The sequence below is a fragment of the Numida meleagris genome, chromosome 1 (genome assembly GCF_002078875.1).
Source record: "Numida meleagris isolate 19003 breed g44 Domestic line chromosome 1, NumMel1.0, whole genome shotgun sequence".
Classification (NCBI taxonomy): Eukaryota; Metazoa; Chordata; class Aves; order Galliformes; family Numididae; genus Numida; species Numida meleagris.
Window position 1 is genome coordinate 57,688,504 of NC_034409.1, and position 23,706 is coordinate 57,712,209.

General features: G+C 37.6%; 1 protein-coding gene across 4 annotated transcripts in view; it reads right to left on the minus strand.

Moving 5' to 3' along the window:
* The window catches only part of BRAF (B-Raf proto-oncogene, serine/threonine kinase), an 85,358-nt gene that overhangs the window by 16,761 nt on the left and 44,891 nt on the right, over window positions 1-23,706 (minus strand). For 3 of the 4 annotated variants that reach the window (XM_021388322.1, XM_021388350.1, XM_021388331.1), the window contains exons 8-16: window positions 16,599-16,758; window positions 14,975-15,011; window positions 10,659-10,795; window positions 9,838-9,955; window positions 8,543-8,627; window positions 6,195-6,371; window positions 4,688-4,734; window positions 3,499-3,617; window positions 2,712-2,843 (exon numbers count right to left, since the gene is read on the minus strand). In XM_021388322.1, the coding sequence (XP_021243997.1) occupies window positions 2,712-2,843; window positions 3,499-3,617; window positions 4,688-4,734; window positions 6,195-6,371; window positions 8,543-8,627; window positions 9,838-9,955; window positions 10,659-10,795; window positions 14,975-15,011; window positions 16,599-16,758 (1,012 nt within the window). The remainder of the gene's footprint in view (window positions 1-2,711; window positions 2,844-3,498; window positions 3,618-4,687; window positions 4,735-6,194; window positions 6,372-8,542; window positions 8,628-9,837; window positions 9,956-10,658; window positions 10,796-14,974; window positions 15,012-16,598; window positions 16,759-23,706) is intronic. The other variant, XM_021388342.1, reaches the window with a different exon arrangement.

The following is a 23,706-nucleotide window of genomic DNA, read 5'->3' on the forward strand; positions in this document are numbered from 1 at the left end:
GCTAGACTATTTTATCTCCAGCAACAAGTTTTCTGCTCCCAGGGAACAGGATCTGAAATTGAAATGACCAAGTTTGTTCGAGTGATGTTAGCTAACTTACTCAGCACAGAGAAGAAATTAAGACTTCCTCCTCCTTCTATTCTAAGAGAGATTGATAAGAAAAATGAACGCTATTAAATGGTTACTATTTATAGCAATAACCATCAAAAGAACTGCTTTTTGGTGTCAAAAACTGTTCCAAAACAAGAATAAGCTACTGTGGGAGGAACACAGTTCCTAAAAATACATAGTCTGTTTCATTCACTGAACGTCCCATCCCTGGAGCTGTTCAAGGCCAGGCTGGATGGGGCCCTGGGCAGCCTGAGCTGGTGGGTGGCAGGGGTTGGGGTTGAGTGGGCTTTAAGGTTCCTTCCAACCCAAGCCATTCTGGGATTCTGTGATTCTAGAAAAGTAAACAGCAAGTTCACATTGAAAGGCACTTTTAGAAACTCATGGACTTAAGATATTAAAAAACCCTTACCTTTTGAGAATAAATTCTTTCTTTTCCTTTTCCATCATGAAAGCTTATTAATACTGACCAACTTCCCACCCCTCCTTCAACCTCCACCCTCTCCCCCAAAGATGCTACCACTCCTCTGCAGAAACTAAGTATTTACAGGCCTACTTTGATGTTTCACTTAAGACACAGGCTTTACGTTTTTTTACAGTAACTAACACAGAAGATTTACATTTCACTTAAGGATAGCACTTAAGCATAAAACAAAATAAATTAATAGCTAGCAAGAAAACAAAGTACGAATTTGGTTCATGTTCTTTTGGACACATTAAAGAACCCACCAAACATTGTCACGTCAAGCCAAGGTCAAAACTAATGCAGTTTGAGTACTGCAGTCATGCTGACACTAAAAAGCCCTTTCAAACCAGCTAATCAAAGATCCATTCATGCTGCAGGAGATAATCACTACCTTTTCTGAACAGTGAGACAGACCCAGCAGGTGTATTATGCCTTATTTTTAACGAACTGTAACTATTTCATATCTTGACACCAGCAAAAACAACAAAAAACACATCTCAAGCAAGCTATATATGCTATTTATATTAACACTACTATAAGTCCCTTTTCAACTTTCTGATTCAGATGCATCTGTGTTTGCATCAAGAGAGAGAACAGATCTCCCATATGGTTTCTTTAGGAATTCCCAAGTATCAGAGCAAAATTTAACAGTAAAGGTTTTTCTACCTCATCCCTTACCTTTGCTGCAGCGAGAATTATTGTCAAATAGCAGTTACAGTTTTCTACGTAATTACACTACCACACTTGAAATTACTCAGAAATTATCCCCATTTTTGTTTCTGATACACTGTTTACGTAATGTAGGGATTACATTTTTATTTTTATTAGTAATTAGAAAAAGATTATCACTACAATAAGAGTCTTAATCCGTCCACAAAAATCTATAAAATCAGAAAAACTCTAGAAATTACAACAAGAATGATACTTTGCTCACTATGTCAGTTGCGACATAGTATCTGCTATGTGAAAGCACCAACAGAAAGCAGGCAATATTTGCATCTCTTTTAAAGATGGAGAAAAAAAATTAAGAAATGAGATCACATTTTATATGTTGGCTTCACCTTTAATTTAAAATTTGTTTCAGCTCTTAACTGCAGGTACCCATATCATTGGGTTCATGATTTAAAACTCAAAAGGTAAAATCAAAATTGCTTTTAGAAGGGTTACAACCATGTAGCCAGGAATCTCAACGCTTCACTTTTAAACAAAGGGGGGAAAAGAAAAAAAAGAAGAAAAAGAAGTCCTCCAAATCTGATGAATTGGAACGAAGTGCTCTGACAAATATGGAAGCAGCCTTATAAAATGGCATTCACACATGAACGTTGCTATGGTTGCAATTCTCAAGTACTGACAGTGAAAAAACAAGGGATGTGGACACAGATACTACATAAATACATCACCAGGCAGCTAAGGAATAGTTTACTCCAAAGGTCTTGATGCATAGATCTTATTTTCAGATTAGACAGAGAAATAATAAATCAGACAAGCCTTCCCAAACGTGCCTAGCCTATTGAAACATATAATAGGTGTGGAGTATCATTAAACTTATAGAAGATTTGTTCACAATTAAGTAATCTTCTTACAAGATTCACACTCTGGAAAGTCATATGCTTCATCAAGGAGGCTTTGAGAAATGTTGATACTCTGAAATTCAATTAGATGGTGCATGCATTTCTCAAGATTGAAATGAATATAAAGCATTCGGTTAAATCCATTTTGCCAGTCCTGTTCCTGAACTATTATTCAACACAATTCAGGAAGCAAAAAAAGAAAGAGGAATAACTGAACACACAGAGAATTATTTCTCCTTTGCAGAACTATTCTAAACTAAACTACTATTAAGTAACCTGCTCTCTCCCTAATAAGTATCCTGGCAACCAGCTTAGAATCTGAAAATCTATACTTGAAATAAAAAAAGAACACAAGAAAAAAACCCCTCAAGAAAAGTGCGTAAATTGGTGCTATGTGGCTGAGGCAGATCTAAAAAAAATGTAGAAACGTCATCTCAGAACATCGGAGTCAACAAATAAATGAAATACACAAAACAACAGAATCGTCACTTCACAGAGCTACCTCAATCTGGTTCAGGCCACTGCTGACTAAAGTCAGTCCGTCCCCAGGCCCATGCTCTCTTTACCTGGTCCCTGTTGTTGATGTTTGAGTATGGTAGCTGTCCAGTCATCAGTTCATAAAGCACAATCCCGAACGCATACACATCCGACTGAAAGCTATATGGGTTTTTGTCTTGCATCCTGATAACTTCTGGTGCCTGTATCATAAAAGGAAACAATTAGGTTTTATTTCACCACGTCAGGCTGCACTTTGTATTGTATGGTATTTCCACATGTATTGTGGAAACATGATATGGACGTGTCCGGAGCATAACCGGTGCAAGGCCACCCTCATGACTGGGTTACAGTATTAGAGTCCATATTACTGGGCTCCACAAAGTGGATGTCGACATGAATCCATTGGTTCTTTTTAGTTTGGTGATCCCTCTGTTGAACTATGACAGAACAAAATGACTATGCCCAGGGTAAGAAGATATTTTGAAATTAGAATTATAAGAACACTGAAAATAATGCTCATTAAGAGAACCCCTGCTCCTTCATGGGATGCTTTTTATGGCGTTTATCACATCCCTCTCAGCCCTGGATTGATCATGCCCTTTTTCCTTACACAAAGTTATCCTGTCAGTTTAGCCCTCAGAACAGTGAAAGTAGACACTGAAGGTTTTTTGCTGACTACTGGAAAACATACACTTAGTTATATGTATATACTTACTTAGTACTACTTATTACTGCTTGGCCTTTCCAGCCTCAGATAGCTTGCATGTCTCCATGCACTGGAAGGATAATCTTATAAAGCTTGGCCAAAGGCAATTGAATCAGTTAAAATGAATACACCACTTTCCCTTTACTTACCATCCATAGAATCGATCCAGATAACTGTTCAAATTGATGAGATCCACTCCATCGTGATTTCACTGTAGCTAGACCAAAGTCTCCTATTTTTACTGTGAGGTCTTCATGAAGAAAAATATCTAAGGGATAAATGTTAAGGGAAAGCAAACAAACAGCACTGGTCCATTCTACAAAAACAATAAACAGCTACAAATGTACAACTCTAAATGCAACAGTTCTAACCATTCACCACCATTAAAGAAAGTTACCACATAAGGCCGGTTCTAAGCAGTCAGCATAATGGATTAAGGTACTTCAGGGCTATGTATGTAACAACTGGGCCAGTGTTGAACACACTACAGCCCAGATGACCTCCTTGAAATGCCACGTACTCAAAACACGAGAAGCTGAAAATACTCCACTTGCAAACTGGCAAAATCTTTCATCACAGACAGAAATCAACGATGTAAAAAATCTCTGTGAAACTACAATAAAATTTGCTGTGTTCCTGGAATCACAGCAATAGACAGGGACTTAAATGTGAGTTTATGACCCGCACTTACTGAGAATTCCTTGTTCACGGGGAATAATTGCAATCCCCAATCACCACCACAAATGAGATTCAATGGGTTACCCACGCCTGTCAGCGTCAGGTAGGCATAAGCTGAGCCAGTCAGTGCATAAGCTATTTTGGCAGTTAATAGCAGTATTTATCAGCTGTTCAACAGGCAAAGGCATTCTAAACACGCAAAAGCTCCCAACAGAAGTTTGAAATTACTTCCAGTATCTTGCTTACAATAGTTTATTTGCACACTGCAGAAAAAAAATCAAGAAATTCTCCTATACATTTGTGGTCACTAATATTTCAAACAAAACAACCAGGAAATACCACGTAAGGACAGACAGAAGAAGAAGTTTTTACAAAAGAAAAGATATTTAAAACTAAAATGAAAAGGTTGGTCACGTTACATCCCAAAATCCACAGCCCATTATATTAAAGATATTCTTTCTACAGGAATATGTTATTTAAAACAGATGAATGCAAGTATTACTTTTCTAATAATCATTTCACACCTTCTCAACCAAATTTCAACTTAACAAATAATCACACACGAAGAGCTTTCCACCTCAGTAAGATCATCTCTGGCAGAAAAAAACAAACAACAACCAGGAATGCTTGTTCTACAGTCACATCTCTGGAAAAGGATACTATTACTCTTGAGGTCTCTGTGGATGATTGACTTGGCATGCAAATAACTGAAAAGGAACACGATAGATTGGGTGGGTTACATGTTATTCCACTAACCAACAGCTCAAAGTTTACTGTATTACTAAAACACAAATTCTGTAGATATTCAAAATGCACACTTTTGTCAAGGCATGAAAGCTTCAGTTACCCATGTCAGTTCCTGCAACAGTCACAGGAGAAAATAAAAACAAAATAAAGCTTATATTTCCAGCTTAACCTCGATTCTACTGAAGAACGAAACAGAAATTACACACCAACTGCTTTTGAGTTGATTAAGTCAATATTCAGAATCAAAATAAAAGAATTTCAGTAGTTTTTGACATGTTGAAGGCTCTGTTTTCCAGCCTTGAAGGTGGCTGTCATGATACTTTGTGGGATAGTCTCAACTTCAGGGAAGGTGTTTCCAAACTGTGGAACCTAAAGTGCTTCCCAGGCTCACTGAGTCTTCCATGAAAGAAGCTGGCTGCTTTTTAGCATAGGACTGGAAAAGAGATTCCCCAAACTGCGGACTGGATAAATACACTGCAGGGAGTTCCAGAGGAGAGTACTTGCCCCACAGCGTAGAAAAAGCCTAAATTAGGGAATGAGTCTCCCATGGCTCTGTTTAATCAATCAGTGGCACAAACCTGCTGGAAGAGCCTTATTTTATGTTTCTACTTTGAATCGTGCTCAAAGAACAGTTTCTATGTCTCCACCATATAGACAGGGAGCCTGGGAAGATCAGCAAGCTAACAGGAGGCTGAGGCTGGTTGCTGCAAATGCCACCGCCCTTTTCAACTGAAAATATAACTGGATAATTGACAGAAGTACTGCACGATTAACCGCAATCATCACAGTGGTTGTCCAGTTAGAGGGCCATTTCTCTAATCTTAAATCAGTGTTCTGATTTTGAGACACAATATTGGGCAAGTTTTGTAAATTTTAACTCTCTCCATTGCCTGTGTGAGTAGGGATTAGTTACACATAGCCCTTAGAAAAAAAACAAGTATGTTTTCTTCAAATGCTGAAATCTATTACTTTATTTAGAGAGCTACAAAACGTGGGAGAAAAGGAAAAGAAACCGCATTCTTTTTACTAACAGAGCTGTCTGCCTTCTGGTTTATTTTGAAGGATTCTATCCATTCATTCACACGATTTCTCTTTAAACTATGTTTTACCTCCTATCCTATTTGCACTGCAAAGACCATGAAGACTTGAGAATAAATCTTTGCTCACAAGATTAAAGATAATTACAGTATGGTTAAACTTTCATTTTGTTTTCAAAGACCATATTACCTGATGGTGTGTATTTTCCTATGTTCCAGAAAAAGAGCACAAAAAGTCTATTCCACTGATCAAAATAATAAACACTTCACCAAATACTTCGATTAATACAAGATTCTGGGCTTGGTAGACTGAGCAGACAGCCTAATATGAAGGAGGTATGTAGACAGGGTTCCAACAATTATTTGTGTAATATGATACTTACTCCATGCCTTGTGCAGTCTGTCGTGCAATATCAATTAGTTTGATCATTTCAAATTTGGTCTCAATTATGTGTAGATGGTGATATAAGCTGGACCCCTCACACCACTGTGTAACAATAGCCAACTGAGGTTTTGTTGAATAACCCATAAAAAGTAGGATATTCACATGCCGTGTTTTCCTGTTGAAAACAAAGTTATATATATAAACTCAGGAGGAAATTGATGAAAAGCAAACAAACAACAAGAACCAAGCAGAACTAAATGCATCTTTCCAAATGGAAGTTCTTGGTCAGTCTCAGCTTTCCTTAGGATAACTTCTTTCTATATTCAGCCTAATGAATGATTTCAGCCTTTAGTCTTTATTATAGTATTAAGATGGAATAGCTATTCAGGAGCAATCACTGCTTCTTTTTGATTTTGCAATCAACTTAGAACAGGAATGCTCAGAAGACGCTGTCACCACTAAGTCTACATGGGACAGTGACCATATGAAGGCAGGTTTGGTCATGTGTAACACTAGTTCAGCTATGAGATGTTGCTGCCCACCAGGAAGACATTCAAAAACAAAATTTCAGTCTCAGAGACTTCCACAAAGTACAGCACTTATCTTCAGACACCACAAACATGCTTCTTTGGCAAGACTTCATTTTTAATTAGTACTTTGATAAGAACATTTTACTCTCTGTGGAGCCAGCGTACAAATAAGGATGGAGATAGATGTACCTCAGTAAAGTTTAAATATTCTCAATGAAGTTGTTTCCAAACAGTACTGGAATAGACTTAAGTTCACCAGAGATTCGGCCAGATTAAATCAAACCTCTTTCAAAGAAGTAGCAACTCCAGACATAAAAACTTCTCAAAAGACAGTCCTGAGAAGATTATCTCAGCAGATATCGCAGCAGATTCAAGGCCTGAAACAGCCTAGTGATATAAAAGTTTATCCTAATCCCATCCCAAGAAAAGCCAATCACATTCTTAGTGTCACCAAATGGATACCAAGAAGAACTAGATATCTTCAAACATACCAAGTAGAGATCACAAAAAATGTGATCTCTCCCTGCAGTCTTTCCTAGCTTTCCCAGAGGCTGATGAAAAAGACAATCTTCTTCCAGCAGAGCTCTGTACTGCAGGCAGTTTGCTCACTGCTTGATGAAACTTGACAAACCAAGCTTAAAACATGTGGCAGCTTTTTAAGTCTGTATGCTGTGCAGTTGATGATAAAGCATTTCATATTTTCCTATATCAAAAAACTAACACAGGAGCCTACAATGCAAACCTGCTTGTACTCCAGCAATGCAGGCTATGACAGTTCTAAATGATGTGACTGGGCCTTTTTCAGGTTCAAGGATTTGTCAAGTGATGCTGAGAGTAACTGCTGAGTGAACAAAAATCCGTGCTTTCTTGGAAACCTTACCTCAAAGCTAAGAAAGTACTTATGAAGCATAATGGAAAATGCACATTGACAAGTATACCTGGTTTGGCTGGGTCAAAGGACAGGACAACTGACATTTTACTAAGTGCCAAAATGATCAATAACAGAGAAGGGCTAGAATTTAGGTATGAAACCAAAAATACGCACACTTCTCCAAGGCAGCATACCCCAGAAAGCCTCTGTTACCACAGCTACGGACTTAAGAGCTTCACCATGCATTATACTGGGGACCCTCCTCCAGGATAGGCATCCTTCTCAACACATGAATTTTCCAAAGCCAAAAAACTTCTTTCTATTTTGCTTCTTAAAACAGAATTATGCTCAAGATTGTAATTGGATGCTAATGATCTTTCCCAATAAATAAGGTACCCTGTTGACAGATCCTCTTTTAAGAACTGAATGCAAGACAAATACTTTATCTAAGAAAGTACAACCAGTAGACTGGAGAAAAGAAAAATCAAGAAGTGACTATTAAATTGCCATTTAAAAAAATTCAAGGCAGAGTCAATGTTACTAAACAGAAACTATGAAACAATGCAAAACATGAGCAGAGCTGTGGCTGGAGAAGAACAATTAGTTCTATGCTCCTTCACTCTCAAAACTTGGAAGAGAGCAAAGGTCCTATCGTTCATGAATAAGTGTGACTGTCCTATGGGTACTACAGTAGCAAAATACAGATTTGTCTTGAGTGCTTGGATATACCACATACTCAGTAACATCAGTCTACAGACAAACAAACATATATGGATACAAAGCAGTGGATATAAAGAAATGTTTACAAATGGCAAGTTGTATTTGCTACCCAAATTATAATCATGAAGAAATAAGACCAATGTGATGTAATGAAAATATGAAACTCAATCATTACAGAAACATAAATCTACACAGATGATTTTATACCATCAGAAATATTATTACCTGAGCACTCCTACTTCATTTTTGAAAGCCTGTAACTGTTGAGGTGTGGGTGCTGTAACATTCAACATTTTCACTGCCACGTCACCTTTAAAATAGCAATCTTTAGTAAGTATCATTGACACAGATTCCTCAATTGAGAAAATGCTATACAGAAAATCAGAAATTGAGACACTCTGTTTTCTAGCTTTAGTGAAATAAACCACTGCTATATTAAAATAAGTAAATATTCTGTGAACATGTATAAGCATTATTCTTACTTTACTCTGAGAAATTCTAGCCACATCTAAACTTTCTGTATACACATACATTAGAGATTCTCACTTAGCGAGATGGCTACTTCAGCCTTTCCAGTAATTACGTTTCATCTTTACTCTAATAATTACTTGAGAACACATAGGAGTCTACACTGTTTGAAGCTCCAACGTAACCTATTTAAGCCACAACTTCTTAGATTTAAATAGTATTCATAGGTCACAGAATGGTTGAGGTTTGCTGGGACCTCTTGAGGCAATGTCATCCAAACCTGCTGCTCAAGCAGGCACCACCTATAGCTGCTCACACAGGGTGATGCCCAGACAGCTTCTGAGCAAATCCAAGGAAGGAGTCTCCACAAACTCTCAGGGCAACCTCTGGCAGTGTTCAGTCACCCTTGCTACAATGAACTGCTTGCTCAAACACAGCCTCTTGTGCTTGAGTTGGTGGCCATTGCCTCTTATCCAGTCACTGGGCACCATTGAAAAGAGCCTGGGTCCATCCTCTTTACACCCTTGAGGTATTTATATCTATATATTGACATCTATATATATGTAGGTATAAATATATCTATATCTATCTATATGTAGATAGTTATCTGTATATATATAATGTATATATAATGTATCTCTCTCTCTCTCCCTGAGCCTTCCTTTCTGGAGGCTGAAGAGTCCCAGCTCTCAGCCTGTTCTCATAGGAGATGAAATCACCTTCACGGGACTTTGCTGGAGTCTTTCCAGTATTTCCACATCTCTCTTGTAGTGGGAACCCAGAACTGGAACTGCCACTCCAGGTGTAGCCTCACCAGTAATGAGGTATAGGAGAAGGATCACCTTCCTCCACCTTCTGGTAATGCTTTGTCTAATGCAGCCCAAGATACCATTAGCCTTCTTTGTGACAAGGCCATGTTGCATAATCACGTTCTATCTGGTGTCCACCAGGACCCACAGATCTTTTTCTGTAAAGCTGCTTTTCAGCAGCGTGGTCCCCAGCAGGCAATGTCACTTGCTTAAGAATAACAGTTTGCCCTGAGAGCCACTTACCATGCCACTTTCCTTTGTAGACTGTTCCAAATGATCCAGATCCTATCCTTTGTCCAACTGTGATCTGCCCATCTGGTATTTCCCAATCATCACTTGAATCTCGTCGACCAAGGGTTTTCTTTACATATTTACACAAATAATAAAAAGAAAGAAAAAAACAACAATTAATGTCCGTGAAAATAGGTCCTTTATTAAAGACTTGGTATCAAAATCTCATGTAATTAAAATCCTAAAATATTTTTTCTCCAAATATTGCAAGTGACATTTCAAATCAGGTATTTTCAAAACTTCAGCATAAATGTATGCTAAGTAATGTCCTGACATGAAATTTTTGCCACAGATTTCGGGCAGTGTTAAAACCAGTAAAAATGGACAACTTCTTCCCAAAAGGAAAGTCTCACGAATTTTTCAATTCTTAACTCAGTCATAGGGTTAAATTATGAATTAAAAGAATGAGGTCATTTTATCCATTGTTCAATTTCAGATTCATTAGAGAACTTTCACTGCTCATGACACACGGTGAGAAAAATTAAGATCTTCTCTGAAGGGAAACCGGCATTATAATATAAAGTGCACCAAGACGCTTGGGTGCAATGGAGGAAAAGTGAACACAGTCAGTGATTTAAATTATTTATATACTAGTCTCATGATCTCAATATTCCATTATTTATTCGTATAAAGTCCTTGATCATTATAATAATCACCTTCAAAATAATTCACATGGCTATGATGAAAGAAAATTGAAATAACACAGATGTGTGGTATTTCTATACTACAAGTACAGCACATGGAGTACTGTGTGTGAAAATAATGCATCTTACCATTCTATTTCTGTCTTCTGAGGATGAGGATGATTTCCTTTCCCGTTGGGGGCCTGGTGATTTCTGTAATGCTTTCACATTGGTAAGTGACCCAGGCAAAGAGGCGGGAGGTGTTGCGGACAAACCTGCAGTTGAACCTAAATTTCAGAAACAGGACGATTTTTATCTTTAAGAAGCCAGCTTACAAGAACGTACTGATGTTAGGTGCAAGAATTTTGTTTAAGATGCAGTATCTCCAAACATCAATGTAAATGTTAAGAAGGAACAAACATATAGTTCAGGAATATTGTATTAATACTAGATTAGTGCTCAAGTCTTAGGTAATAGAAAGAGACAAGTCTACAGCAAACATCCCTGTTCATCAGCTAGTCCTCAGTCTTTTGTTCTTGAATTAGAGGGACAATGTCTGTTTAAATAGAAAAAAAATACGTTTTGTTGTTTTTAATTCCACCAGCCTCTCTGACAAGAAAAGTAGTAGCATTTAGTTAGCAGCAGCTGCCTCTCAGATTTCTTGTAGCTAACATTTTAGGGACCCAATAAATAACTGAGATACTGTATTTTGGAATCAAAACAGACAAAATGCAAAAAATTTTACTGTTTTTTAGCTGAGTCTTCAAGTGCCACCTCAAAACCATTTGGCTGTTTTAAAGCTATCTGTTAGTAGAGAGCTCTTCTTTAAAAGTAGATATTAGACTGTAGAAAGGATTACAAAGGAACAAGTACTTTATTTACCTATTTGAAGCATATTCTAATAAATCCAAAATAGAACCGTTTCTCCCTAACATACATGCTGTCTAATGAAAGCTATGCAGGAAAATCACAGAGCTGTGTTTCAGAGCCCCAGTGCCTCTTTACAAATAGAACACTTAAACTAGACATTGCTTTTTAAAGTACATCTTAATTAGCAAGGTTATGCTAACCCTCTCAGTGCAAAGGACATAAAATAGGGTCAACTGTTAATTAAGTTCACCTCGCTCTGCTAAGTGATATATATCATTGTACAACATTCCAGTACTTTCTCTAACATCACTGGCGAAGGACAATACTCCTCCTCCTATTATTTCAGAAACCCCTTTCCTACCTGCAAAGAAGTTTCCTAATGCCAACTTGAATTCAAAATCCATTTTGTAGCTTTTATGACTGTTGTGTTCAGCCACTCTATGTGGCTATACTTAGAAGCAGAAGCACAAAATAATAGTATACCAACACAAAAAATTGGATGCAGCATTCATGAACTTTTTCCCACACACTGAAGCAACAATAATGCATAGTGGGCATCTAATTAAATTTAGAAGCAGCTGGAAGCCAGTGACCTACTGGATGGACTTTTGTTCGTATTCTCTGTCAATTTCATTTTATGGTTACTGTATTATCGTGCTTTTACTACATTATCTGCCTGAAAACAAAAATTAAATTAAATGTATGATTCTCCAAGAACAAGAACTTTTTTCCAAATTCTACTGGCTTACAGATTTCCTCTTGAAGTTGTACTTTAAGATACTAAAGGAAACACATTATGTTTACTTTAGAAGTAACTGGAGTCTTCTACTTAAATTTTAATACTGAGATATAGCAACACTAGCACAATATTCACCCTTTAGAGGATATGGTTATAGCACATGGTAGGACATTACAGTTAATCATCCATAATAACAGCAGAGGACCTGTTTTACACGTTGTTTGAAGTATTGTGCAATACTTTAGATAATGTTGGACTTAAGTCATTAACTTGGACTCTGAAGTTGCATTTAATGTATTCCATTCTGTAGACAGTTTGCTTGTCTTCTTACACCTCTCTTCATACAAAAATTTCTGGAACAATTTTACCTCTCTTGATATATTCTGCAACAAAAGTCTTTGAAACAGCCAAGATGGTAGCATTTGAAAGCCACACTACATGCACTTGACTACTCATTGCTACATGTATACACAGATACACAAATGTTTTTATTTCATGCTATAACTTAATAGTAGTTTTCTCCAGCATATGAAATCCCACAATTTTCGGGGATTTTGTGCAATAAAACAGATCCATTGACAGCTTTAGGCCTGAATTACTCAAGAGTCAGTGATATGTGAAAATGGAAGAGTATTATTTTACATATTTCGGGACACAAGCAAGTATTGTTTCACTAGAAATGTACTAAATAAAAATTATATAGTCTAAACCATACAAGGCCCCAGTGTAGTATCAAAAAAAAATCCTCAAAATACATTTCTTGTTGAAAGTTGACATGACACATTGTGTGAAAAGCTTAAGACCTGGCAAGATATCAATGGAAATGTTTGTAATTCACATTTGATTTCCTAGATTGCTTTTCAAAATAAAGATTATTAAATACATAAAACTGTTAAAGCACTAAACTGACTTAAACTGAACAGTCAAGGAAATTCTAAGTTAAGGATGCTACTTAGTCTTTAAAAATCACTGCAATGCAATTCAAGGACCTCTGTTTAGAAAAATTACGTCTTGGTCCATATAAATACCTCAACTACGAAATTCCTTGCTTTAGAAGATTTAAGTCAGACTTTATAGTCATTTCCAAGCATATAAACGTGAAAGTGAGTATGTGTGGAAAGCACATTCAAAGCATTCCAGCCAGGCCAAGCAAAAAACAGAGGTGTTTTGATAAACTCACACACTTACATACACACGGTGTGAGGGTGAGGCACAAACAGCATCTGTGGTTTTACTTATTTTGTTTGGGTGAAAACAAGAAAGAAGAGCCCAACTACCTCTGAACACTGGGCCAGGCTCAAAATCAAACACTATTTCACTGGGGACAGAATGAAGGAGGGGACTGGGAGTCCGGGATTGGTATTTCCGAAGACAGCGCATCAGCTGGTTCAAAGGGGCTGTTAGAGAGAAAGAGACGGGCAGGCAGAGACAGAAAGACAGACACATAGAAGAAATGAAAGAAGTCATGGGAAATAACTAGGATGCTTTGACTCCTATTCATAGTTCCCTTCTGAACTTTGAAGGACAAAAACGTCAATTACTAAAAACACCATTTCAGGAATGGGAATTGCCAATTGTTTTCAGATGCCAAGCAGACAGTTCATGATCAAAAGTTAAAACCAACACGATACCACAACATTTAAATGCTGGACAAAATGGGCAAAACTGTGGAGAGCCACACCTATTAAGACATACAAAAATAGCTACAACTGGAAACTTGAAATTAGTTTGCTTGCAGGACACTAAGGGAAATTTCTTTTTTAAAAGTGTACTATTGGTGGCATAAGAAAAAACAGCTCCCTTAACCACAAAGTGGTAGGTAGGTCCCCCATCCTACCAACGAACAGGCTTGGATGGGAGAAACAGTGTTAGTGATAGCTCATGGTACAAAACATTGGAGATTGGGGTGGAGTGCACTGAGGTAACTCAGAATTTTCTTATGGCTGAAGCAAGTTACAAGAAGTAGTAGATGACTGGGTCAATAATCCAGAACTGGAAAAACTGCCACATGTCTACACAACTTATTGTTTCTTTATTAGCAGTACATTCACAGGAATAAATACAGCATATAAGAAGCCCTCTCAGGATCTTGACAGCCAGCGAGAAAAGTAACTTAACAGGCTCATGCATAACATGTGAAGAAAAATTAATCTATCTTCTGGCACTAGTTCTGGCTTAATTATCAATTAGGGCTGTGTGTTACCAAAGGAAACATAAAGGGACCTGGCTTTAACTTGAAGTCCTAACAACTTGGTTCCAAGATTAGCACAGGCATGCAGTATAGCAAAGCAGCATCTTCAGCAGGGGTAGAGGGGGAGAAGAACCGGAGCATATCATGCCGCTTTAGGATGCGGCAGCTCATATGGAAGGTCCATCTACTGTGTTGATAATCTTCAAAGGAAACTACTGTTGTTGTTTCCATAGGTGGGAAGGTAACAACAGGCATAAAAATCTTTGAGTGAGAGTTGGAAAGTTGTAGCATATCTGCGTGCAGCCATGTGAGTGAGTGAGTGACTTTGACTGTGTGTGTGTGTGTGTGTGTGTGTGTGTGTGTGCGTGCGTGCAAGTGAGAGAGAAGAAAAAAAGAGCGCAGGATGATTTTAACACTAAAGGAACAGATAAAACTTCAAAACGTTTTCTCCTTCTGTCTCCCCCACTCCCAGAATGACTGGCAAATGACTCAAATCTTTGTCAGACAAATACTAATTTCATGGACAAGCAAATGCAAATTCATTTTTTAATTCTAGTCATATTTTCCTTTGTGCCTGTGTTTTATAGAAGGAAGTAGAACAAAGGGAAAGGACAGAGGAATTGTGTAATTAAATATAGCACAGTAGCTAGTTTAAACACTACTTACCTCCCTCTCCTCGTACACCCTGGTCTCTAATCAAGTCCTATTAAAAAAAATAAATGTATATAAGTATTATAATTTTCATTCCAGAATCGACTGAAAGTAATCACATTGATAATCTATGACCTTATACGCCAGACACGAAAGAGAACCTGCTTCCTATTCTAGCTTACTAACATCAGTGACTCCAAACTATTTGTAACAACCATTAAACTTCCCAAAATAATTTGCTTTAGAATGGCATCTCCCAGTAGTAAACTGAAATTCATAGCCCCCCAAATCAATGCTGATATAAAAATATTGATTTAAACATGCAGTTGGCAAAAACGTACAAAGCGGTATCGAATCAAATGTTCTGGTTCCAGTGTTTGTGATACAAATTATTTGAACTGTCTTATCAGAAGCTGGGACACTGATTTCCTGTACTGAGGTAAGTCAGTCAAACGAGTTCTGCTTCATGCCTGTACCAATGCACCTCATTTGCATACCCAGATGCACTCTGCTCTTTTCAGAAATGACTAACTGCAAAAGATCTCCTTCACCATCAATCCACTGTTAACTGAGAGTATCTTTTACCATGTATCCAGACTATAAGTAACCAGCACACATGATTTTCTTAACACAAGAAAATTCTAGTGGTTTCCTTCCCTGAGGTGCATTTTCATCATCAAGCTTTTTCTTTTTTAAATGGTTGCAGAATTAAACATTTGCACTGCTGCTGAAAAGCAGTGGTCCTGCCTCTCAGCTACACCACTGCCGTATGCAAATGTCTAGGAAGCTGCTTTCTTAATACTCAGCTAACATTTCATCTTTCACTCAGCTCACATGTAGAACAGACTTTGTGTCTCAATGTCCAGACAGACTTCAAGACGGCTCACCTGACAAATGACGAATTTCTAAAGAGTGGATTCAAGGGAAAAATATAAGCTGTGCCCATTAACAAAATTAGAGGCTCTTGTGATCTAAATTTTGAATGATTCTAGATATTAGCTGCTCTAATATTTATTATCAACTATTATTGTTAAGTATTACAATTCAGCTTTCAGAAATTCCAAAAATGTGGAAAACAAGTGTAACAGCTTCTGAACACTCCAAAAAAAAATGCTTACATTAATATATACCGAGATCCTAAGCAACACTCACTAAATCTGAACTCAGATAACTGCAATAATTTAACGTCCTTCAAAGCCAGAAATATCACTTGAAATTTGAACACTAAAAAAAACCACAACAAAAAAACTATCCTGCACACCAAGAAATACGCTGAACGCATACAATGGTCTGTAAGTATCATTGCTGGCCTTTACATTCTTAATGCTGTACAGGTAGCAGTATGAGCCTTAAGACTAATCATAAAAATGAACAGCAGCAGTTTGTGGTAAAATGCTTTTTCAAAAACCAAAGGACCGAACTGTAAAAAAGTAGCTTCTGCTTGTCAAGAAAGTTACTTGCATTTTTACAGCTCTCAATAGCAAAAACTTCTTTCTTGGAATCCATGAAGATTCTGACAGACCAAGGATTAGCTTAGAAATACAGTACTCATGCGTGCACACGGTATATCTAACACCTTGATATTTATAAGGGAAACAACCAATCTGCTGTTCCTGATCCAAATGTTATTAATACTTACATCAATATTGACTGGCTCGATTGTATTGATGTGAACATTGGGAGCTGAAGAGGATCGGTCGCGTTGCCCAAACTGATTCCGATGGTCTTCATCTGCTGGTCGGAAGGGCTGTGGGATTGGAATGGATTTTGAAGGAGAAGGACTAGGGAGAATTGGTGGTCTGAGAAACAAAGTCAAGGAAAAAGAGGATTTAGGTCTACAAATGGCTTCAAATGCTGCATAGTGGGTGTGGTAAATCCTTTTCAACTATAATAACACATACATAAAAAACAGTTGGTCTAAAGGCCTGCATAAAAACAATTTATAATGAGTGGTCTCTACTCCCCTAGGATCAATTGCAACAACTCTCTGCTGCACAAACTATCTAATTACATGGCTGCAAAGTGTTCTGAGTTTAAAAAACAAATCCTAACGCAACATATCTAACTAGTAATATTAAATCCTGACCTGAAATAATTAATGTAGCTCAACATGAACTGCAGATATTGAGACTCTCTGCAGTTTCTTCACTTCAAAGTTAATGCAATACACTCTTCAAAATGGCATCTCATTGAGAAAGAGAAGTATTTAACATCTCATACCAACATTGAAATCAAATGATATCATAAAAATTGTATGGAGAGGAATACTGTGCAATGAAGAAAGTTGATTAAATAACAGATCAATAAATAAATGATATTATGGGCAATGTATTAAGAATAATTGACATTAAAAATAAATATATCACCTGTTCACCTCAGCTTTTAGGAAATAACTTTGAATAGTAAAACATTCCAAACGTTATTTACATTGCTACAGTTAGGCAACAGAAGAGATTTGACTTCAAAGATAAGAGTTCAGACTACACAGACAAGTTTTCTGAAGTAACACAATTGCTACCAGTCATAAACATAGATACAAGTCTATATAGTATAATCAGTTTTTTAATAGACAAAACATCTACATACTCCTTTTTGTTGTTGTTCATAAGAACGCAGAATGCCACTTATTAGGTTACTTTGCTACTTTGGTAAAGTAGAATAAATAGGTATTTATCTCTTACTCAAGTCAAGGTTGATCACTGTTAAGTCCAGTCAATTCAATTCAATGGATACAAGCTGAACACGAAATCTTTGTTATCTTCTTCCAAGAAAATCATGCTTAAAATATATTTTATAGTTGAAAACGAGGTTTTAGAATTTACACAAAACACAACTCTTAACAGAGGAGTCCGCCAGCTATTACATTACACATGGGTAACCAAGCCCACAAAGGCAATGCCCACAGGGAGTAGCTTCAGAAATAAACCATTGAGCAGCCTGCAGCAGCAAGAGGCCATGGTGCTGTCTCCTGTAAGTAAAAGGTCCCTGGCCTCTCCAAAGATTTTCAGGGACAACTAACATTTTCAACAGCATCTCTAATGTTTATTCTGAGGGTAATATATGCCTATATAGCATATATATCTATCTACCATTACAGATCTTACATAGTTTGGCACCAATCTCAGAACTCAGTGCTATCAGTACTCTAAGCACCTGTCACCTTCTTCTTCTTGGTCAATAGTCTCACTATCAAGGATGGGGAAATACATCACTTGCCAATGAATTCAGGTAACAGTGTAGTACACCTTACAATAAAATACATAGATTATGTTTTTTGAATGGGATAGAGGGAAGAATTGGTAAGGCATATAGTCTTGCTCTAAAAAAAAAAAAAGATAAGAAAGTAATGACCTAATGTTAAATAACAATATACATATTGTGAAGATGATGGGAAGCAACTGCAACTGCCAAGAGACAAATTTCCGAGCAAGTGTTTTCAACACCCCAGTATTTCTGAATGATGCCCAGAAGTCAGCTGAGTAAAATCTTTTCTGTTGTAGAGGAGGAAGTTTTGAAGTTCCCAAATATTTTTTTTTAAGGAAATTATGCAACCAGAACCCACACTGGGAGACAGGACACTGCAGACGCATGTGCAGGATGTGGCTGAACTCCAAGATACCATATTTTCATGTCAAGGCAAGTATGTCCAGTGGGACACAGAAAGATTTCAGAAAATATTAAAATCATCATCTCATCCAGCGTAGTATTGCCATTGTCAGGACAGCTATCTCCTGCCCAAACCTCCTGAGGAGTTGAAATAGTGAAATCAAGGAAAACGTGCAACAACAAACACCAGACCATTGCATTAGGGTTGACTATGAGAGAGAGTTTAAGCTGTGCCACTCAACTAGAACAGAAATAATTAAAGTTGCTGTGATTTTGAGTAAGCCAAGGGGAAAAAAAAAAAAAACAAAAAAAGCAACCGCAGAAACGTTGTTTCAGTTAAGTCCTCCTTTGAGTCATAAACGGTCTTCTACTAAGGGAATCTGCAAATACACCTGTATTTCTGGTCACAGGTCATCAAACCTACCACACTGCTAACGCAGATCGCACGCTATGTCATATCGTGTTTTAAAAACAAATTGAATATCATCTTCTACTCATGGAATTCTGGAGGCAGGTCAGACCTTTAGGAAAAAATTTACAGTCTGATAAAGAACTCTCCTATTTGGCTCTTCTGTTATTGGGAGGATAGATACAAACCAATCAAGAGAGAGTCACGTGCACTATCTATACAACCAGGATTTCACTATTGGGTGTTCTTGGGACACTCACTAAAATGTGGGATATTTTTTGCTAAATGAGGACTTTGCTTAAAAAGGTAACTAGTGAAAAGAAAGACAGAAAAGGTTTGTTAGCAAGGGTGGCCTACTGAGACCACAAGCTCAGGAGTGATTATCAGCAGTCTCTACCTGTGTGCAGCAAAGGTAGTACCCTGATCTGCCTCTACACTACAGGAGAGGCATCATCATAACAAATACAGTGATCCTCCTTGATATCAAAAGCCCATGCTTGCACAGGCTAACTTTAACTGTTGCAGGAGGATGGAAGGGTCAACAGAGCAAAAAGGAATGGCTATTTTAATTTATAAGAGAGTGACAATGGCTGCTCCAGGCAAGTTATGACACCAGACCTGCAGGTGATGCTGAAGGAATAAGTACCAGCAAACAAACTGGGGAAAAAAAACCATGAAAACACAAAACAAAAAAACAACTAGAGCACAGCTCTGCAAAGTACTGTTCACTGTAGGCAGGCTGCAGCTTAGAGAAGCAGAGAAGTTTAAATATGCAGATCTGAGCTTCTGTTGCTCCTGTGGCCTTTGTAAGCAGTTGGCAACCAACTCCCTTGTTAGAAGAGACCGACAAATAAGGAGGTCAATATTCTGACTTACTAGAAAGGTTGTACCATCCTTTCTCCCAGCCAGTTAAGTGTGGGCATTCCTGTAATAAATGACTCTCAGCTTCCCAGGCAACAAGCTAATAGAGCTGTCAAATCTAGATTTTTTTAAAAATAAATTATAACCTTTCTTGGCAGTACAACAGAACATACCTTTTCCTTAGAACATGGATTTGGGATAAGCACATTGTTCCCTTCCTTTTTATCAAGAGGGAACAAAGAGGTTTTGTCAGTAGACAAAAGTAAGCCTAAATTACCTAACTGGGGCTACTAATTACAGACGGGTGCAGCTTTTTACCCTTTGTCAATGATAGCAAATGTCTATGTGTCCACAGATTCGCTATTCTACAAAAAACTGGGTCCACTTGAAAAAACAAGGGTAACTTCAAAAATATCCACACACGCTACTTTACATACATCAAACTCATGTAGTATTATATACAGCATCTCTCTTATATCTTAGAACTTACAAACTAGTGCTCTTCATGAATATGAAAGAAAAATTTAATACAAATTACCCTCAATTTTCTTTAACTCACTTTCCAGGTATTTAAGAGCTGGTCTACTCAGGAAAGATTTTTCTCAGGAGATTTTTGTTTGAAGATTTGTTTTGCTGTTGTTAGACAAAGACCTACATTGAAAACTCACATTAACACAGTTTCAGTCATAGTGTATATGCCACTTCCCTTTTGGAATGACAACATTACTACTGGAATGGGATTTAAGTTTTTGTTTTGTTTTTAAAGTGTGGATGAGTGCATCTCAGTTTAGCCATAGGCCGCAGTGCACACTGTTCATCTAGTAGACTGCATACTTATCAGAACCTATTACAAGTGAAAATGCACATGGGACTACCATTGCATTTACATCACAGTACAACTGGCTTTGTTTTTTGTTATGACTGTTAGTGAGGAGCACTGTGTACTTCCATTTTCAAACAGTTCCTATGGACTTAACGATCTAGAATAAAATGATATTTCAGCTGCACTAGCAACAGACACAGGTCAGATCTTCAACAGGCAAAGCTTCATATGGATTACTGCACTTTTTAATATCATGGTAACTTGTCTTCGAGCATGTCACTCTGTAGGTGTAAAATACAATTATCACAATGATATGCATTCAAACTTGTCTTCAAGTCCAGATCAGAGCTTTGCAATGTTCCTGTAAAACTTCTGACAGCTTCATATACAACAGACTATTGAGAGGACCCACAGAGCTGTCACTAGTCCTCCAAGCCAAGTCTCAAGTCATTTCCATGCTCTTGCAAATAAAGTTTTGAGGATCAGCAGGTTTCCCCCACTTGCTGTACAGAACAAAGATGAATTATCTAAGGATTCTGGTACCAGACCTTTCCTGCTCATCAAGGCAGCACACCATATCTGACAGCCTAGGAAGTTTGCTAAGAATTATACGGAGTGGCTTAGAAAAGGTCTGGTGGCAAACACCATTGTTTTATACAACAAATCAGATCAAAATGGTGTGGTGACGCTAATGTGCAACCTTGTAAGAACGTGTCTTTGTTTTGTTGGCTATTTCAGAAGCTTTTCTAGACATTTAAATATCTTCAGCTGAGGCAGAATGATCAGTGAACATTTGGAAGACAGAAAGGAAAGCAGAGGTGTTTAATCATAGGTTAGAGCCTGCTTTAAGGCAGGAGCTGGCAAGCCTCCAAGAATAGAGCACCAGGCAGTCCTCTCTTCCTTCTTCAAATGTAGAACATTAAGCATGAAATGTTGTTTATCAGGGAGCAAAGACTCTGCCAACTGCTTACTAGCAGCATCCTACCTCAAGCAAAGCAGAAGCTTCCAGCTTTTACCAAGTCCAGCCTGCCTCTGTGCTACTCAGATCTGATCATATGCCCCTCCCCGCCCCCTCATTCTACAAGTTACTTACCCTGCCATAATATCTGCCTCATGGGTTTGCTGAGTTTTGCCCAACTTCACAACATCTGAGAGAATAGATGGAAGTAGAAAAAGACAACTTTGGAGTATTTTGAATAGCTAATCTATCTCCTTTTCATATATATAAGATCCAGTGAACTGGATTCAAAGAAATTCAATGCTCATGTTTTACGAGCATAGATGCAGAAGAAACTTTATGATAGTGCAATGAATGAAATGAATACAATGTATAATATAGTTTGTGTACTTCAATTTTATTACAAATGGCTATCATCAGGGACACCTACACTTCAATAGTTCTTTCCAGTTAAGTCCAGATTATAACTAAAAAGACTGCTTGGGCACAACACAATGGTGCAAATCAAAAGCACAAAAATGGGACAGAAAATCTGATGTGGAGGCTGGACACATTCGTATAAAAGGTTCAGAAATATGCAAGCAAGGCTGTATGTGCTCCCTTATCTTGGCGTGGAACATCTGGAGGAACTGCCTATTGCTTACAGCTGGAAGAATGGAAGGCTACAGGACTGGACTGATTTGGGATGTTACATGTGCAACAAAGTTCTCCAGCACATATATCAGCTTCTGCACCATGTCCAACGTTCATTTCCTGTATGTCCCTTTCTCTCTGCAACTTCTCCGTTTGATCCCTTGACCACTTCTCAGCATGTCAAACACGCTTTGCTCTTGAGCTTGTCTTGCAACACGATCTCTTCCTTTCTTTGGACACCTTGCCTGCAGCTGGAATCCCTTCACAAGGCTAAAGATGAAGGACGTTTGCCTCCTCTTTCCTCAGGTCTACCAAGGGATTAGTAACATCCCTTCCTCTGTGGGCTGTGCCATGCAAAATGCTAGGAGAACAGAGAAATTGAAGGAGCAGTTATTAAACTAGTAACAGTGTTAATAAAGCACTAGTTTTTCATATTTTCAGTCCCACTGCCAAACTCTAAATAATTTCATTAAATTTACTCTCTTCCCAGTAAAGACAACCTCAAATGTCAGATTTTTTTATTCCATTTGGGCTGCTGCCCCATATTGTACTCTTTAACAAAAACCATGTCTATGATTTTGTAGAAGAGGCCAGCAATTTTCATTTATTCTTAAAAAACAATCACCGTAATTAATATTTCCACAATTACATCCTGAAAAAGCAGAGGAGTATTATTAAAGAAGGGAAAAAAGATAACTGGAGAAATACACAGACAGTGCTATACGCTCATACAATAGTGTCTGAGTTGGTTCTGGAAAGAAAACAGTACCAACACAGATGACTGGGGAAACATGCACGTCTTTGTGACGTGCATACTGCTTTCTAAACACCAACTCATAATCATAAACCATTTTCAAAATAATTTTGAAGGCATGCTGCATGCCTTTTTTTTGTTTTTTTAACAATGAAATGTACAGCAAAGGAAAAAAAATCAAAAAGGCAGGGAGCAAGAAACCTTTAACAGCTCCTGCAACCACAACTATCTACGGATGCAATATCTTAAAGAAAAAGCAAACACAACAAAACACCTCTACAATCTAAATTAGCAAGTATATTTAACTTCACAAATAGAAAACTAAAAACATTTCAAAGCCTTAAGGTATTAACCATCTTTTGTTTCAGTTTTTGCTTTCAATTTTCATTTCACAGAACTGAGACCACCTGAAGTACAGCACATACCAATTAAAATAATTCATCCTGTTGTGTCCTCACAAACCAGTAGGAAATCATAATTGCGAGGCAACTGTAAAGCAGGAAAAATTTAGTATATATAATAGTACTAGGATTGGTGCTGTATAGTCCCTTTTGGTCTTCTCATGTGTTTAACATGTTTGGTACAAGCAAGCTTCATTACAGATAAACAATTCTGTCTTGGTTTTAATATCAGATCTATCCTGGCAGTGCCAAAGCGTGCTTAGCTTACAAGACTGTCTCAGCAGGCTTGCCTACAATCTGCT